We start from the raw sequence: 18319 nt of genomic DNA, 5'->3' as shown, positions 1-18319 counted from the left end.
TTTCCAGTCTGGAAATTCTATGATTATTTCTCAAGTCCTCTTCAACCACTCTCTTTCAGCCTAGCAGAACATGAAAAAATGAAAGAGAAGGAAAGAGAATCGAGGCACAAAAGACAGTCTGAGAATACAGCTTCTTTTGAGGTGAGAGGATCCTCCCCAGGAACTGGGAGGAAATGGGGCTGAGGATCCAAGATGATATGCAAGAAGCGTGTAAATTCCCCAACCCCATGAAGCACTTGGACAGTGTGTGTTTTCCTGTGTGTTCACCTGTGCTTAGGTACACATGAGTGATGTGACTGTTTCTTGCTTGAGGAACCTTGGATTTCATCCTTTAAAAGTATCCATGCCTTCAAAGTTGAGAACTATTCCCAAATGGGTTGACTCTTGCTCTTCCTTTATGAGAGAATTTTACATTTTTGCAGTCCGATTCAACCTGTGTCCAACAACTCCAACTTCCCTCTCTGATTGATTAGGAGCTGTGCAGTGGATATCGCCAGTCTCTGAGGAATGGACGGCTGCCCTGCACCAGAGAGAACGACCCCATCCGGGGCCCAGATGGAAAGATGCATGGCAACACCTGCTCCATGTGTGAGGCCTTCTTGTGAGTACATCAGGGCCCAGGGCTGTGAGGCAGGGGCATGGGAACTGTGCTGGGAAGGAGTTTCGTGTGTGTGTGTGTGTGTGTGTGTGTGTGTGTGTGCTTTGTTTTGTTTTTTAAACATTATGGATAGTGCATTTTTTAGTATAATGTGTAATTGGACAAAAAACCAAAACAAAACAAAACAACCAAAGCAAACAAAAATCTTTCAGACTCAGTGATATAAAGAGACACAATATGCAAGATAAACCTTCAGAAATAGTTTATTGTCTCATTTATATGCAGAGCTGCAAAACAGTGGAACTCAGAAAGTAGTCATAATAGTAATGAGGGCGACTACAGAGTCTGGGAAAGAGGAGCCGTGGGCACTGCAGTGGGCAAATATGGAATGAAGGGTGTAGTTTCACTTATGGGATATGTTTCTGAGATCGATCTCACAGTATGGAGATTATTATAGTTAATATAATATGATATATTTTAAAGTAGCTGAAATAATAGATTTTAAGTGTGCTCATCACAAAGTGCTATAATGTCACAGGGGACTATGTGAATTTGTCTGATTTAATAATTCCACATGTATATGTACATTAATCAATCACATTTTACCCCATTATGTTACATATTTATTAACAAAAGCATTTCTTTTTATAAAGGACACACAATAAACTCTATAGAATTTCAAAGCTAAGCTAGAATCCTTCACCCCCAGAATAGAATATTTTATTTAATCATGCTAATTTGTTTTTAATTTTCTGAAAAGGGTTCAGCTAAAACAAGAAAGCAGATGTGCTCACATGTAAAATGTCATTGTAGTAGGTGAAAAATTTTATGATATATTTTTTTAGCTTTCTATTTTTCTTCCAGTTCATTCATTATGACCTTAAGGAGTAGAACTGAAATGACTCAGAGGCAGAGAGACTAATTTGGGCTCAATATGGACAATGACTTTGTAATAGAATAGAAGAATGGTGATTTTGATGGATGCCCATTTATAGAGGACTGGAAGTACAATTTTCAAATAGACAAAATGATATGGCCCCTGAAAAGATCCTGTGATTTTCTTGAAATTATTAGTTTTGTTCAAAAGCTTATCTCAGTGTATCCTTTATGTGCTAAAAACCTCTGAATGGATTCAATATTTACTCTTCCCTGATAGCAATTTAATCCAGCAGATTTCTCCCATATAGTTTGAACCATGGAGTGCTGAATAATCTAATGACACCAAATTAAAATAATAGCCATGTAATTTATCATAACCAATGTCTAATAAATGCACATAATTGGCTCATACTTGCTAAGTCTTGCTACTTAATATCATTTCATCTTCATGATCATATGAAGTAGATTTTGTGCTGTCCCAAAATACATAGTGAAAACACTCTGGCCATACATGAGGATGACAGAAAAGTCAGCACAGGACATACGCCATCTGGGGACGAAAATGATAGTGTATTTCTCACTGTAGTGTGTAGACAGGATGTAGCCATTCATCAAGAACCTTATCATTTCAGGTCATTTTTCAATGACAAAAAAATAATTCTGCCTCCTAGTGTCAGTTCTGTGGCCTCTGATAATTTCCCATTAAGGAAACAAAATATTTCTCAGCCCTTTTAGTCAACTTGCACTTGTGGTAAAGTGTAACTCAGTTTTTGTATTAAAAAGCATGAAAATACACAGTTTAAATCTATTTTAGTAAGTTCTATTCATCAGTATAAAAAGTCTTTTTAGAAAAGTCCTTATTTATTACCTCATGTATTTCTGTATGTGTGTGTGTGTGTGTGTGTGTGTGTGTGTGTGTGTGTGTTGTACTGGGGATTGAACTTGGGACTTTGCGCTTACGAAGCAGGCAGCAGAACCACTGAGCTAAATCCCCAGCCCTACCTCATGTATTGTGGATATTTAAAGTCTTCAGAGCTTTAAAGAAATTTTTCTCTCTGTCATTATTTTTTGCATACTTTCATATGAAAACTGTCTTGTCAACTGTTTAAAACATTCAAATTTCATTTATAGTATAAAATCTTATATTTATTAGAACACATTAAAACATTTTCAAAAATCATGCAATTTTGGGGTCTATACAACATGATTGAATGATTTATTTCATGTATCCAATTATGCTCTAGACAAGGCCACTAAGCTCAACCTTCAACAACATTGCTTACTCAAAATCTTGAGAGCTAGTGCTGACCCTTCATTTCCCCACAGGCTTATTTTTGGGAGGTTTAGTTAGATTGACGATGACATCAATCTTTAAAGTCACATAGACTATTCATGTTGTTATGTACCAGGTACTGTTCTAATTGCTTTCTATGTATCAGCTCATTGAATTCTCCTAACAGTCCAATGAGAAAATTATTCGTGTTTCCCCTTGCACAACCCCCACACATGCACCTTTAATGATACGGAAGGCAAGGAGAGATTACCACTTCTTATTTTCTTTACACTACACAATCTGACTCCAGAGTGCTTTTTCCTCACCACCATACTATATGGCCTCCCAGAAGACAAATACTACTGATTTATAAAATATGACAACCAAAGCAAAAGAATCGGAATATATTACTGTAATACATATTCCAGGATGTTCAACAGGCTTGCTCATTCATTGTAGGACTTTTACCTGCACACCATTTTTTTGAGGTGAAGTTTATTATTCTAGTTTATTATCTAATAAAATGACACACTACTGTGGATGACCATTTGGGTTCACTTGAGAATAGTAAAAGCAGTGAATGGTGGTCAATCGATGAATGTAAAGGATCCACTCTACTGAGATAAAATCCATTTTTTTCTTTTCTCCTTTTCCTTATAGCAAAGAAGAAGACAAAGCAAGAGCAAAGGCTAAAAGAGAAGCTGCGCAGGTAATTTTCTACAAAATGATGATGATGAGTCCTGACACTTTGTGTTTGTAAAACCTATCAAACTGTCTCATTAGTATAAATGTTTCTTGCTTAAATTTCATGCCTACAATGAAGAATAACAACAAAAACAAACTTTAAACTTTTGTCTGTGCCTGTAACCCTAGCTATTTGGGAGGCAGAGGTAGGAGGATCATACGAGCCTGGAAGTTGACTACCAGGCTGGGCAGCACATCACAACCCTGTCTTAGAGAATGGAGGAGAGAGAGTGAAGGAGGGAGAGAGGGGCTGAGAGAAAGCGGGGAGAGGAAGAGAGAGAGGGAGGGAGGGGTGGGAGAAGAAGACAAAAAACGTGGAGAAGGAAGAGAAAGACGAAAGAGAGGAGGAGGAAGAAGAGAAATAGGAAGAAGCAAAAAAGGAGAGGAAAAGAAGGGAAGAAGGACAAGCCAAAAATTAAAAAAGGGATCTTGACTGGATGTTTTTAGAATACAAATTTTACTTCATGATTATTCAAACTTTGAACCTTATTTTATTAAAAAAGTGGAGTGTTATCTTTGTAAGATACTTTTTTCACATTTGATTTCTTTTCTTTGGCCCCGATTATTGATGTTAATAATGTATAGTTTGCAATGCTTAGTTGACATCATTCATGCCTGTTCCAACAGAGAGTACAAGATCTCTATCATGCTGATTCACAAATAAAACGTGTGCATGTTGTCATATTTGATCTTTGTCCATTCAGCTATGAAGGAAGCACTAGTTTTCTTGTCTTCAGTTGCTATTATTAGCTCTTTTGACTTTCCCATTATTTTATCCTGCCACCTATGCTTTCGTAGTTTTAGAGATAACATAGCCAACCTGCGTACAGATGCTGGATTACTTTGGTGTGATATAAACTTTAGCAAGATTTACCTTTATTTTTTTTCTATTTCTTAACACCTGCAAAAAAGTACAAACCTGTTCCTTATTTGGGGATAGTTAACACAAATTTTACCTTTGAACTATTGTTAAGTATATTTTTGTTAGCTGGGACTTGTTATTAGTAATTGAGAACTGCAAATCTGTTCCATCCATTGAATTCCGTCAGTTGACAAGGCGTCTCAGATCTTCTTGGTGGCGCTGCCTGTCCCTCCTTCTCTTCACTTGCACTGTGTTCTCCTGATTCAAATCCACACCCCCATCCCTAGACAAGAATTCTGTCACCGAATGATGTCAGTTCCTCCAGGGAACATCCTTGTCCTCTCTTCCACCTAGACAAACGTGGCTTTATTTCTTAGTTGGACCATGATTGTTTTTCTCTCCTTTCTCAGCCTCCTCAAAACAAAACACTGTTCAGTAATGTTCTCAGTTTTTGCAGGAAGGCTTCTCCTCATGATCCAGTTCATGTCCTCAACTGTGATTTCTTCTAGCTTCTGTAGATTGCAAAGCACAGCACAACAGAAATAGAGCTTTTCTGTTATTATGGGCATCTTGGAAGAATAACAGTGGCAAATATTTGCTAATGTCTATAATACTAGGACCATTTTAAACTCATAGCTTAAAAGGAGCTTTGAGCTTGCTGATTTTTCTTGATTCATGTCAATTCTTTTATTTTTTTCACTTTTCTGCATTATTATGTATTATATATCACTTTAAAGGAAAAGATGCAGTAAAATTAGAAAACTTCTCTCAGAAAATTTTTCTTGTTGCTCTTTTCCAGGAAAGCTGCAGTGAGTTTCGAAGCTCAGTGAGGAATGGAATGCTCATGTGCACCAGGGAGAATGACCCCGTCCCTGGCCCTGATGGGAAGATGCATGCGAACAAGTGTGCCATGTGTGCAAGTGTGTTGTGAGTATCCACCTCCATCTCTCGTGCACGTGCTTATCATTGTTCGATTTTGGGTCTCAGACCCTTCCTGCGTGTGCAGAGCACACACTGTGGGTGGAAAACATTAAGTGATGTCGGGTCATAGAATGACATTGCTATTCTCTGATCACTCATCCTTCCATCTTCTGCTTATGTCAAGGAGAAATATTCAATTCTGTGCTAGGTTTTTTTAAAAGCACTTGATTGTCTTTTTTCTTTTTGTTTTTTAAAAATCTTATTGAGTGCATTGGTACTTTTTAGATGTACAGTACAGTTACATTCATCACTGGGATCTTGTACCTTTGCATGACAGATCTTGGTTCTCATTTTCCCCCATTCCCCTGCCCTCCCTTCATTGACTGTCTAGAGAGAGAGGGAGGGAGGGAGGGAGGGAGAGAGAGAGAGAGAGAGAGAGAGAGAGAGAGAGAGAGAGAGGAAAGGACCAAAGCGAATACAAGTTTTATGATCTGGATTTCGTGCTCTCTCTAGTCTCTCCCACATTCAGACATTTTACAGTCCTGTGAAGATGCTCAAATAGTGGGTTAAAAGAAGCAGTTGGATACAGGCCTATGGGAATGGTGATTATTAAAATAACCCAAACAATAAGCAGAATAGAGAGAAGGACTATGTTTGTATCTCAGGACATTATCATGTACAGGTGAAACGCTTGCTTTGCTAAGTGGCTTAGTGGAGAGTGAAACACTGAGAAGTGGCTTATGTACGAGATGTTTCCTAAGCTAACTGTTAAGCAAGGCCAGGGCCTTCTAGGTTGCTCTTTGCCTAGTGGCTGGATAAACCAGAGATAAGCGCTCCGCTGTGTAGAAGTTGAGTATCATCATGGCTAATTCTCTCACTGCTTAGTGGCCAAACCCTCTCCTGATATTCACTTTGAAATAAACTCTGAAACCAATATTTACGTTATAACTGTAGGCCACAGAGATGGGAAGGGGGTTTGGGCACAGGAGAGATGGAAAGGTGAGGAAGGGGAGGTAAAAATGATGAAGAGGCACTGTGAATATGTACCAATTCCTCAAAATAAATGTACATGCGATGTGTCACAAACGCATACTAATAAGAAAGAAAAACATAAGATAAAATTTTAAAATACAGTACAAAGTTATTAATTATCTCAGATTTCACAGGTCTTGGCCCAACATTAAGTACATGTACATTGTCCCTTAAAAGGGAGGACTACCAGAGTAGCAAAATAGAATAAATAATGACCTGACACTCAAGAAATCAGGAGGGCTTTTGTCTTATTTATTCAGTTTTCTGGTACTGTAGTAATAACTAAATATTGTATATGTTAAGTATTTTTCATGGTTGATATGCTGCCCATCAGCAGAAAATAGCAAGAAACCAAGATTTGGTCTTATGATTGACCTAAAAGAATTAGCTGCTGATTCTTAACTAGACTTGAATCACTATTGTAATCCAAAACCTGAATTTCAATATGGGTGTTAGCGCCATTAAAACTTACATTTTACACTTTTTTATAGTGAACCATCTTTTGTGTGATGACTGGTCCATTGTCTTATTTGGCGTTACCTTTTGCTTGCATCATTGATATAGTAGTTATTAGGGGGAGAGAAGTTTCACAACTAAAAACTATTCAAAACAATGGTGGCTTCTGATAGCTCATTGATTGAAATCACTGATTCACACAAAATAAGAAGTCTGAGGGGCCTCATTCTGATAAAAATGCAGGCTTGTTTCATTATTGTTACTTTTTAGAGGGAGAATACATAATACTAAGTTTTCTGCATATTTGTCAGAGGATTTTAATAGCCCCTCCTGGGATAATTTGTCCTAAAGATTTCTGATCTTTGGTATGGAAGGCTCTCTTTCTCTCTTGAAAAAAATAACAAAGTCGTTGGAGTATTTTACTCAACTTGTATCTTTTTCTGTTGCAGTAAACTTGAAGAAGAAGAGAAGAAAAATGACAAAGAAAAGGAGAAAGTTGAAGCTGAAAAAGTTAAGAGAGAAGCAGTAGAGGTAGTTGTTTCACGTCAGCATTGCTATGTACACATTTGATGATCATTCATAGCCAAGCCTCCCGTGCCTTCTAATCCTAGCATCCTTCATGACCTTGCAAACTGAAAAAAAAAAAAAACCCACACATTTGGATCATCCTCATGTATAAGAATGCTCCTTCTTTATTTTGTCATTTATAATATTCCAGCAGGCTGTGACTCACTTCTTCATTGATACTTTCTAATTTGGATGATCTATTTCTATCACTTTGTCCACACTTATATTTGCTCCCTAATTTGTGTTTTGAGTTGTAAACAAAAGGGATCATTTAAAAACATAAGGCAGATCACACCATCCTGACTTCTCATCTTGCTCGAAGTAAGAGCTAAGGTCCTGCTGGGAGCTCACTATTCCACATTTGATCTGATTCCTCTCATCTCTCAGACCTCATTTCCTGTGTTCTACACACTGTTCTTCTGTGGCAGTTATACTGCCATTTGTTGCTTGGTGGAAATGCCAAGAATCAATCCATCGTTCCCTGTCTTGTAGACTCTAATTATGTGGCAAAAAACTGGTTCTGACTCACACTGCCAGGGTTGAAATCCTTGCTCCATCTTACCAGCAAGGTCACAGATAACATCTTTGCATCTTAATTTCATTTAATATCCATAATAATAAGTGTATCATCATAACATTTTATAAAATCCTACAAATTTATTTATGTATGACAGCACAGTGTTTCCCATATCTTAAGTACACAATGTATAATATTACATTTATTATCATTAATGCTATTATTTATCTAACCTCTGTCCAACAGAATGTGTCACGTTGGGCAGTTAACCAATTCTTGAACAGTCAGCGAACTTTATTTTCTGTAGGACCTTTCTTTTAGTCAAGATCTCTTCCCTCCATGAAAATTTTAGCCAATTTGCATGGTCTTTCATAAGTATTAGATGCTTGCTAAGGATTTCCCCCATTTGTATAATACACTTAATGTCTACCAATTATTATGCCAGTATTTTTCTTTAGTTTTCAATCATCACTTGTTTAATTATAACTTATTACTGTTTCTCTATATTTTCTGCGGGTTTTTAAAGGTTAGAGTCTGTCAAGGACCTTACTAGAATCCAAAGGTTGGCAGGGCTGCATTCCACTCTGGAGCCCTTGCTCTGCTGCATTCTGGAGGTCATTGTTCTTGGACCTCTTCCTCCGTCTCCAAAGGCAACAACATACACCTCTTCACCTGTTCTTCTGTGATCACATCTCGCTTTCTGTTCTGCCTCATTCTTTTGGTTTTAGGGAGTTGCCATTGTGATCACATAGCACACATTAGGATAATTCAGAATTCACAGTCTTTAACCTAAGCAACTCTACAATGCCCGTTTCTTTATGCAAGGTAATAGATTCACAGGACCCAGGTATTAGAATTTGGATGTTCTGCAGAGAGGCAAAGACTATTACTGCCTAACAAAAATTCCTTACAATTTAAGAGACTATCAATTATCATGATGATGATTTTAACCTTTCATGGTGTCTAGCTAGCTCAGAATGGTTAGACTTAAAGGTTCTGTAATGAGATTACAGTTATTAATAATAAATAATAAGTGGCCTAGGCCTCCGAAATAAATCTTGGCTAATAGGGACCTTTCCTACACCTTTAGGCATTGTATTGTAGTTTTCAGAGGGGCCCAGTGGAGGAAGATGCCTGACATTTAGTTGTCTGGTTCTAAAATCCTCCTTCATTTTGGCAGGAGCTGTGCCGTGAATACCGAAAATACGTGCGGAATGGACATCTCCCCTGCACCAGAGAGAACGACCCTATCGAGGGTCTGGACGGGAAGATCCATGGCAATACGTGCTCCATGTGTGAGGCCTTCTTGTGAGTAGAGCCGCAGCCACCACTGCTGCTGACCATAGAAAAAGGACCTTGGGTGGACAAGGGGGTCAGCATCCAAGCTTTGCTGTGGGAGGTAGATAATGAAGCCAGTCTTTGCCCTGAGTTTGTGGATTTATTACCATAAAGCCACATACTTCAGAGATTTCTTTCTAGTGACATGAGACCATGTACCAGTTCTCCTTGCCTCACTGCCTTCGAAGGATGAGACTTTTGGTACATATAGGTCATTCTTGCGGATAATCCAATAGTGTATTGATTGGGTACTAACAAGCTGATACGGGTTAGCAACTAGTCAACATCCTAGTTACTTGAGATGAACAATATCTTTACTTCATTAAAGCAATATAGCAGTAAAACTGTGTTCACTGGTTTGCTGGGGCATGTATATTTTATTCTCTGAGCAACGTTAAAAACCAGAACAAGGATGTGGAGGGTCGTGCATTTACCTTTTGATTCTCAGGTTAAGTTGATAGAGATGTAGAAGTAAAAGAATATTTTCATCTAGAGAGATTTTCCCTTTAAGATAATATGAACTGGGTGGTAAGAATGATTCTCCCTTACCACTCTCTTATAGCCTTCAAGAAACAAAAGAGAAAGAAGGTGAATCCAGAGGAAAAGTTAAAAGAGAAGCTATAAAGGTAGGTATAGGTAGTACTCTGTGATGTCTAAATACCACATTTTAATTTTTTAATTAATTAATTGTATTGGTACATTTTAGACACACATGAGGGTTACATTCATCATAGAGAATTTGTACCTGTACATGATATATCTTGATTCTTCCTTTTTCCCCCTGATTCCCTCCCATCCCTTCAACCCTTCTTTTTCTCCCTATTTATCAAAGTTTTGTTTCAATTTTTTCTCTTGCTTTACTTTGATTATTTTCTTGTATCAGCCCATGGGGGAGAGATAAAAAGTAGCATCCTGAAATATATTTTTCTTGGGTCAAAAAAGCTAACCCCAGATAAATTATTACAGGTTTTAGTCATTTTTTGCTCCTCTAAAAGACAACTGATACTAAAAATGATCTCTAAAGATGTATCATGTTCAGATGCTTTAGGATTGGCTTGTTTAAAATTGCATTGTACACAACTGTGCTTCTGAATTTTAAAATAATGTGAATAGTTCACATGGGAAATAGCTTAACTTTTCAACATGTGCAGGACAAAATTCTTCAGAAGCAGACAGTTCCTAATTTCGTTCTCACTACTACAAACTATTATCTCATATCATCATAGTTTTGCAAAGTATGACCAGTTATAGAGTCTGGCAGAGAATTGGAAGGCAGAGTCAGAGAAAATTTTATTCCATCACCCTCACTGAATTTCAACTTGAGCTAAAGATTAAGAAAAAACACAAATTCAGTATTATTTGCCACCACAGCTTAACTTTCTGAGCAAAGGTGATTTGTTTTTTCTTTCCTAGTTCCTCACATAATTCTGGAGTTCACATCTGCTGGGCGCTTTCTACACCCCCCCATCCCCTCCACATATGTATACACACATATATTATACACTCTCACATAACCTGGTAAACACATTAAATACTTAATATATATTGGCCATTGTTATTTTAGCTATATTCAGGAGTTCCTCTTACTTCCTTTTATAAATCAGATAGCTGAAACCCAGAGAGTCAATGATCCCCACCCAAAGTCCTTGGATGGCAGAATTGGAATTCTAAATAAAATATGATGTAGCTGTAAATACAGTAGTGTTTCTCAAGCTTTACTTAAGGCATACATTACTCATATTCCTATTGATAGGACATACGTAACTTATGAGGAGAGGCATATTTTGGCTCTTGATTTCAGAGGTTTAGTTCACGATGGCTGATTCCAAGACAGAAAGGACATGGTGGAAGGGCATGGGAGAGGAAGCCTGCTCAACCTATGGTGGCTATAAGGCAGAGTGAGAAGAAAAGAGGTGAGGGAGAGAGAGAGAGAGATAGAGAGAGGCTCTCCAAAGGCAGACTCTCCATGATCCACCTTCTTCTAATTGGGCCCAAACTCAAAACTACACATTCAAATGTGAACTCGTCACCAGTTTAACCCACTCGTAAGTGTAAAGCCTCCATGAACCTATCACCTTTCAAAGGCCCCACCTCTGAACACATGAGACTTTCAAGGGACATTTTAGATTTAAACCATAAAATAATATGATTCTAAGTTCTTTAGGAAACGGGAAGAATGCAGAGTATGGTATAATAAACAGAGCAAGGGAAGTATCTCGGTATGTTCAGTTCTTGAAAGATAATATTAGGAGAAAGGGTAGAAAGCCAAGAAAGTTTTCTTCTCCAAATATTTGAAGAACTCCCATGTTGAAGTAGAAAATTATCCTTGATTTTTCTGAAAAGTCTGAAGGAACACATTCATTCTATTTTAATAACTTAGGAAAACAAAGAAGTAGGATTATTTTCTTTTTTTAATTGAGTTTATTGGTACATTTTAGGTATACAGTACAGTTATATTCATTATTGGGATCTTGTACCTTTACATGACAGGTCTTGGTTCTCATTTTTTCCCTTGTCTCTGCCCTCCCTTCACCCAAGATCCCCTCAAAGCAGCAACTGTGAAAGCTCTCTGATGGAAATTTTAGAATGAACTGTCTGGAAGGTAGTGGAGTCCTTAACATTGAAGGTCTTCTCACAGAAGCTGAATGACTTCTTGGCAGGCATAACACGGAGGGAGCTGAAAGACAGTAGTGATGACTGGACCAGACATGAGTGGAAGTTTCATCTTGATTTAATTTTTTTAATTCTATGGCATGTGCACTGTTTGTATTGCTTTGTGGTGTAATAGATATGGACTATAAACCCCAGAGCAAGGACTGTGACTTATCCTCAGAGAGCTCAGTTTATTAAAGAAGTATTACGTGTGTGTGGTTGCAGGCTCCATCTGGATTCCTGGATAACTTTCAAGGAAAAACAAATACACATCTCTTTTTTTTATTAAGCTCAATGTGCATAGAGGGAATTAAATGATAGAAGTGCCAGAGGGAAAGAAATCCTTAGGCCTTAAGGCCATTCTCCATTCTCTCTCTCTCTCTCTCTCTCTCTTCCAGAAAGTTCTTAATAAGAACCCCAAAAACTACTTTCCAGAAAAATACGCAAGCTCTTGCTTTCTCTCCTTTCAGGACACCTGCAGTGAATATCGGGGTCTTCTGCAAAATGGAAATCTTTTCTGCACAAGAGAGAATGACCCCGTGCGTGGCCCAGATGGCAAGACCCATGGTAACAAGTGCGCCATGTGCAAGGCAGTCTTGTGAGTGCGCAAAGCAAGCTCCTATCGTGGTTGGAAGGGTTAGGAATGCCAAAAGCTAGCTGGGTAATATATATTATGTTTCTCCTTTCCCTATGTATGAAAGGAACAAATGATTATCTGTAAAACATTTTCAAGTTAATTTTTATTATGGCTTTTAGGGTAAAAAGCACATTATTAGGTTATTATATTTTCTATTGGTTGTGGAGTAGAGCCTACTAGTGGGTCATGGCTTCTTGATAAAGTTTTAAGTCATTTTTCAAGTGAAGCCCTTCTCTAGATCATCCTGGAATCGCCTTTGACAAGAAAACACATAGATTTTACTCTCAATGTGACTCTTCTATTCACATTTTTGAGGCTTAAAATCATTTTTATTGTACATCTTTGCACTATATAATGTTTACATTTCTTATATGGACTTGGTACATGCATAGCACATCTGAATTCCTTTGTTCATCGTCTGTCCATTCCAAGGGGGAGATAACTCTTTACACACATTCAAAAACTATATCACAATTCAGGAAATGAAGAGTAGTTCATCACACAGAGCTTAGAAGTACACCTAAAATATTTAAATCACACCCGGTGATTTGCTGAATATCCACACTGTAGGATGTGCCTAGTGATTTTACAAAGGAAAATGAAATGGGCAGTGTTCTCAGTAATTAGTCCTCTGGGCATTAGACATGAGCATAAGCTAAGAAAGTACAAGAGAGGAATAAATTGCTAAATAAAAAATGATCTGTATAATGTGCTATAGTACATAAGGGGCAGCTACTGCAAAGTTTAGACTGGGGGTATACAGTAAATGAAACACATAATTTTGATAAAATTTAGACATGACAGGAAGAAACGAGAAGGGAGCTGCCCAGGTGAATCTAAGTTAAGGAAACTATAGAATGTAAGGAGAAAGCCATTTAGCTCAGTTAGGACTTACCAACATTTGCAGCTTTCAATGCCAAACCAAGGATTTTGAGTTCAATTGTGCATAGAGTAGGAAGTTATTAACATTTTTCAGGTTAGAGAGAAAACGGCTAAAATATCTTTGCATTAGGCAGATTCATATGTCATCAGTTTTTAAAATGGGGGCCAAAAGAAGGGACTAAAATTCATGATGCTACTGGTATTGAGGAAAGGTGTTGCTGCAATCCAGTGAGAAGCAACTAGAACAAGGAATGGGGTAGAAAACCAGTGGATCAAGATTTTCAAGAGACGCTGACAGTTAAATTCATGTTATGTGGCAACAGCTAAGCCAGCTGTAAGAGAGGGAACAGTTATAGAGGATCCTGGTTTTTTTGTTTTTCTTCAAGAAAAGAAGAGAATCCAGGAGTCAGATCATGGTTAGTAGAGAAGATAATTTACTCTGGGGGCCTCTTGAACATGAGATGTGTATGTGAAATATAGCTGAAGATCCCCCAGGAATGTTTAGGAAATGAAAATTACTGAATTTGTCTTATTTCTGCTTATGTATATGTTAGTTTTTCTTTTACTGTAGTAAGAGCTTTTCTAGGCAAGGGAGTCCACATAATTTCTCATTTTTATTTTTAGCCAAGAGGTCCAGGGATGTAGTCCATGTTAAGCAAACGCTGGTCAGTTCTGTACAAACCTACTTCAGTTATGTGATGAGAAAGTAGCAGAATAGCTCCATTTTATGTAACATATTTTTTCCTTATCTTCTATTTTCTAATTTCCAGCCAGAAAGAAAATGAAGAAAGAAAGAGGAAAGAAGAGGAAAATCAGAAAAATGCTGCAGGACATGGTTCGAATGGTGGAGGAGGGAAAGCTCAGGTGAGAGCAACCTCCAACTTTCCATAACGAGTGGCCTGGACTCACTGTCAGTGGGACTGTGGCCTTTCCCAAGGAAAGGGGATGTAGGGAGAGCAGACTCTCAGCCATCTTGGGCGAAGAGGACTGCCCCTTCGGGCTGAGGGTAAGAAACGAACCTTTAGTGGCTTCTCTGGGGCTCTTTTGATACCTTTAAACATGTAAATAGTTAACAACACGGTGACTTTCTCCTAGCATCTTGACCCCTGGTCTGGAAATCCAGCCTTGGTGTTGACACTTTTTTTCTCATCAGCATCATGTGCTCTTCATTTTGTGTCCTATTCTTTCTTGCCCTAAACGGAACCAAGTTTTTGAGGTATCTTTTCTGCTAATCTAAGGCAGCATAATAGGGTGGAGTAACATATTCTCTGGGGTCACTTGAGGTAAAATCCCGACCTCTATCTTTTGGACTTGGAAACACTGAATAAATTACTTCATCCACCTTATCTAGCATCACTTAAAAAAAATTAAATTAAATAATTTAGGCAAGTATTTAGTATATTTCCTGAGATATGTTTAAGTACCAGCATGATTTTATTGAATGTAAGGTAATGTCTTCGGCCTTTTAACACCTTTGGTAAAATCCCAGTTATTTATCTACTTACAACCTTGGAATACAGTACAGTGAATGTTTAAAATTTAAAAATGTTACAGAAAAAGTCATGTTCTCATTCATCTCCCTCACCCTTTAGTTCATACACATTTATCCCATTGTTCTTGTCACTATCTGAGACTATTCTTGAGAAATTCTTTCCTGAGTGTCTTTTTGAGGTGCCGTCAAAAACACAGTGAGTGCTGCTGCCAAGTACCATCCATCAGAATAGCAGGCTCGTAGAAACATTGCTGTGTGTCCTCACCTACCTCACTCCCTGGATTGGGCACTGTGCAACTCCTGGCTCCTCCTCAATGAATAATCATGAAAATAATAACCATGAAAGTTCAACATTTTGAATGGATTCAGGACCTTGAGGCAGCCACCATGATGTCACTAAAGAAAGATGAATAAGAACTTCCAGAACTGCTTCAAAAAGTGACAAGAACATTAGGATAAGTATGTTAGAAGAGGGAGACTAATGTCAAAGTGTTTTTTACTATAATAAAATTTTTAGTGTTTCAATATTCACTGTATATTTTGATCATACCTCATATCAAGACCTCATATCATTTCTGCATCACCACAGGCCCAGTATTTATCATTTATAAACATCTGTCCTTTGCTTTTTTCAATCTCATTGGCTTTAGAAAGCTGAACCTCACCCTCAAGAAGTAGAGCTGTTCAGAGTGTTTGTCTTCTTCAAAGTTTGTCCGCACACTTTTGTGCTTTCCCATCATTTTTCTATGAATTCTATTCACACCAGCAGATAGTACATTTGTGTGTGTGTGTGTGTGTGTGTGTGTGTGTAAAAAGCCAGTGAGTAGGCGTTGTGATCAACTTGTGCCTGTGGCTACTACTGTCAATCAGTTCCAACTGTTCATTTAATTCTAACTACTATCAATTCTGCCTTGACTGTGGGGAAGGAGGCATCATTAATAGCTAAATGAATGAGGAAAGAAGAGTTTCAATACAGTCTCACGTGTCAGAACAGGAAGCGGGACAGATCGGTGAGAATGGTTTGCTAGACTTTATGCTGTTAAATCTCAAACAGCTTTATGCTTTTCTTATGTAGACCTTTAGAAGCAACATTAAAGGCTATGATAACTGACCCCTTTTTATTAGAATACGGCTGCGTCTCACTACTCTTTATGGAGAACAATCTTAGATATAATTCTTACATGGGGAGGTACACACTAACTGTTCTTACTCATATCGTTTAACAAATTAATGACAATAGACTGAGCAGACTAAGTAACGCCGGAGGGCTGCTTTCTTCCCCCTTCTTAGGACCTGTGTGAGGAGTACCGGAAAAGTATGAAGAATGGAAAGCTCAGCTGCACTCGTGAGAACGATCCTGTGCGTGGTGTGGATGGGAAATCGTACAACAACAAATGTGCCATGTGCAAAGAAATACTGTAAGTGCTTATCATAGTAGGCATGGCTAAAATATTGCCACCTGTTCCTCCTGACTGAAAGTCATGCTTTTCATTGCTTTCTAAGTATTATTGCTTTTTCCTCTTGCATTTCATAAGGAATATGAACCCTAAAAGGACAGCTAATCAACCGACTGATTCCTACTCTGTTTTTATTATAAATCTATGACTTCTGAGTGCCATCATTTTGCCTGGACCCTCAGAAGACATTGTGATGACCATTTAGAATAGTCAACCAGTATATCTTAAGAGATTGGTGCTCGTCATATATATGGGACACACTTATTACATAAACAAGGACTGGTGTCTTCTACTTACTTTCACTTGGGAAATGGAATTGAGTTAGAGTGACTTGTTACCCAGGAAGCCACCAGTGATTGTGTTGTCAGGTCAGGAAACATAATTATATTTTAGTTCTATCTGTGAAGTGAGGTACTTGTAGGTGACTCTGAAGAGTATGTGTAGTTCTAAAACTTACCAGAGTGCATTATAGCATTTACTCGATATGTGTTCACTAAATTCTTCATATTTCTAACTGAAAAGATTATAATCTGCTGATTATATGAGTCATGTGGGAAAAATCTTATCTAAATACTACATGTTGCCTGGTTTTGTTAATGTCTAATATGCATTTGTTAATGTCTCTTTAGACATTAATTGGATATTTGTTAATGTGTCTTCCAGGCAAAGAGAAGCAGAGGAAAAAGAAAAGAACTCTGACTTAAGATCTGATAAGAGTGAGTCAGCATCAGGAAAGGTGAGTCATTAAAAATGTTTTTATAGACTGGTCTTTCTGTAAGTCAACACTTGCCTATCACAAACATTGAAAGAAGAGGTCAGTATGGTCAACTGAGATCTTGCCCTTAGAAGGTCAGGAGCCACGGTTAATTTGAATATTACTCTTCATATGTTCAGTGTGTAAATCTAAGGCCAAGCTGTAACCATTCTAATACTTAACAGGTACTTTCATAGACAGTATTCTATAAACAATGGCTTAAGATAACACAAGGCAGTAATTTGTATTTATGAAATCTGGAGATTCTGAAGGTTTCACTAAACTAGGGTATGGCTAACTTTTAGGAGAATTCTATGGGAGATTCTGCTTGTTTGTCTTTCTAACTTCTTGAGACTTCCTGCATTCCTTGGCTGGCAGTCACCTTTAAAGTCTTCAATGACCAGTCACATCTTTGTGCTGCTATATTATTCTGTATTATTCTGACACTGTCTTCTAGTCTCCCTTTTTATGGATAAAAATCTTTAGGATTACATTGGGCCCACTCCGATAATCTCAGATAATCCCTCTCAATTTCAAATAAGCTGATTGGCAACTGCAATTCCACATGGAACCAAAATTAGGGCATGGACATCTTTATGGACTATTATTTTCCTACTATAGCAAGGTGATGGGTCTCCCTAATTCTTAGAAGGAAATGTCCTAACTTTCAAATACAGTGAAACACTATATGAAAACAGAATTTCTGATATAGCTTTCCTTCTTTTTAGGATGCATGTGATGAATATAGAAGCCAAATGAAAAATGGAAAACTTATCTGCACTCGAGAAAGTGACCCTGTTCGGGGTCCAGATGGAAAGACACATGGCAACAAGTGTGCTATGTGCAAAGCCAAACTGTGAGTATCTTCCAAAAGTGTGGTTTTGACTGAGTCATGAATGCATAATGATCATTTCCAAACAGTTTAGGAAAATTACATTTGCTTTAGAAACAGATCTTGTAATTAATAAGGTGTTTATTCATTTTAGTTTAAATGTTTCCATACTTCCAGGGAAAAGGAGGCAGCTGAAAAAAAAAAGAAGGAGAAGGAAGGCAAGCATAACACAGGAGAAAAGAGCAAGGACAAGAAGGTAATACAAGTCAGACACACTAATATCGAAATTTGCCTGGTTCATCATGCAGTCAATTCATTTAACAAATGTGTGTGGAATGCTGTCTCTTAAATATTTGGGATATAATAGTAAACTAGAAAGACATGGCTAGATCCTACCAAAAAAAAAAAAAAAAAAAAAAAAAAAAA

General features: G+C 37.7%; 1 protein-coding gene across 1 annotated transcript in view; it reads left to right on the top strand.

The window, feature by feature from the left end:
* Positions 1–18319, top strand: part of Spink5 (serine peptidase inhibitor Kazal type 5) — a 73624-nt gene that overhangs the window by 39330 nt on the left and 15975 nt on the right. Inside the window, exons 15-27 of the mRNA XM_010627268.2 lie at positions 60–141; positions 474–601; positions 3411–3459; positions 5156–5283; positions 7215–7296; positions 9030–9157; positions 9750–9813; positions 12310–12437; positions 14129–14222; positions 16141–16268; positions 16971–17043; positions 17790–17917; positions 18071–18149. Coding sequence (XP_010625570.1) covers positions 60–141; positions 474–601; positions 3411–3459; positions 5156–5283; positions 7215–7296; positions 9030–9157; positions 9750–9813; positions 12310–12437; positions 14129–14222; positions 16141–16268; positions 16971–17043; positions 17790–17917; positions 18071–18149 — 1291 coding nt within the window. The remainder of the gene's footprint in view (positions 1–59; positions 142–473; positions 602–3410; positions 3460–5155; positions 5284–7214; positions 7297–9029; positions 9158–9749; positions 9814–12309; positions 12438–14128; positions 14223–16140; positions 16269–16970; positions 17044–17789; positions 17918–18070; positions 18150–18319) is intronic.

The sequence above is a fragment of the Fukomys damarensis genome, unplaced genomic scaffold, assembly GCF_012274545.1.
Source record: "Fukomys damarensis isolate Sample0158 unplaced genomic scaffold, DMR_v1.0_HiC HiC_scaffold_3, whole genome shotgun sequence".
Lineage (NCBI taxonomy): Eukaryota > Metazoa > Chordata > Mammalia > Rodentia > Bathyergidae > Fukomys > Fukomys damarensis.
This window is presented reverse-complemented; position numbering and strand designations above follow the sequence as displayed.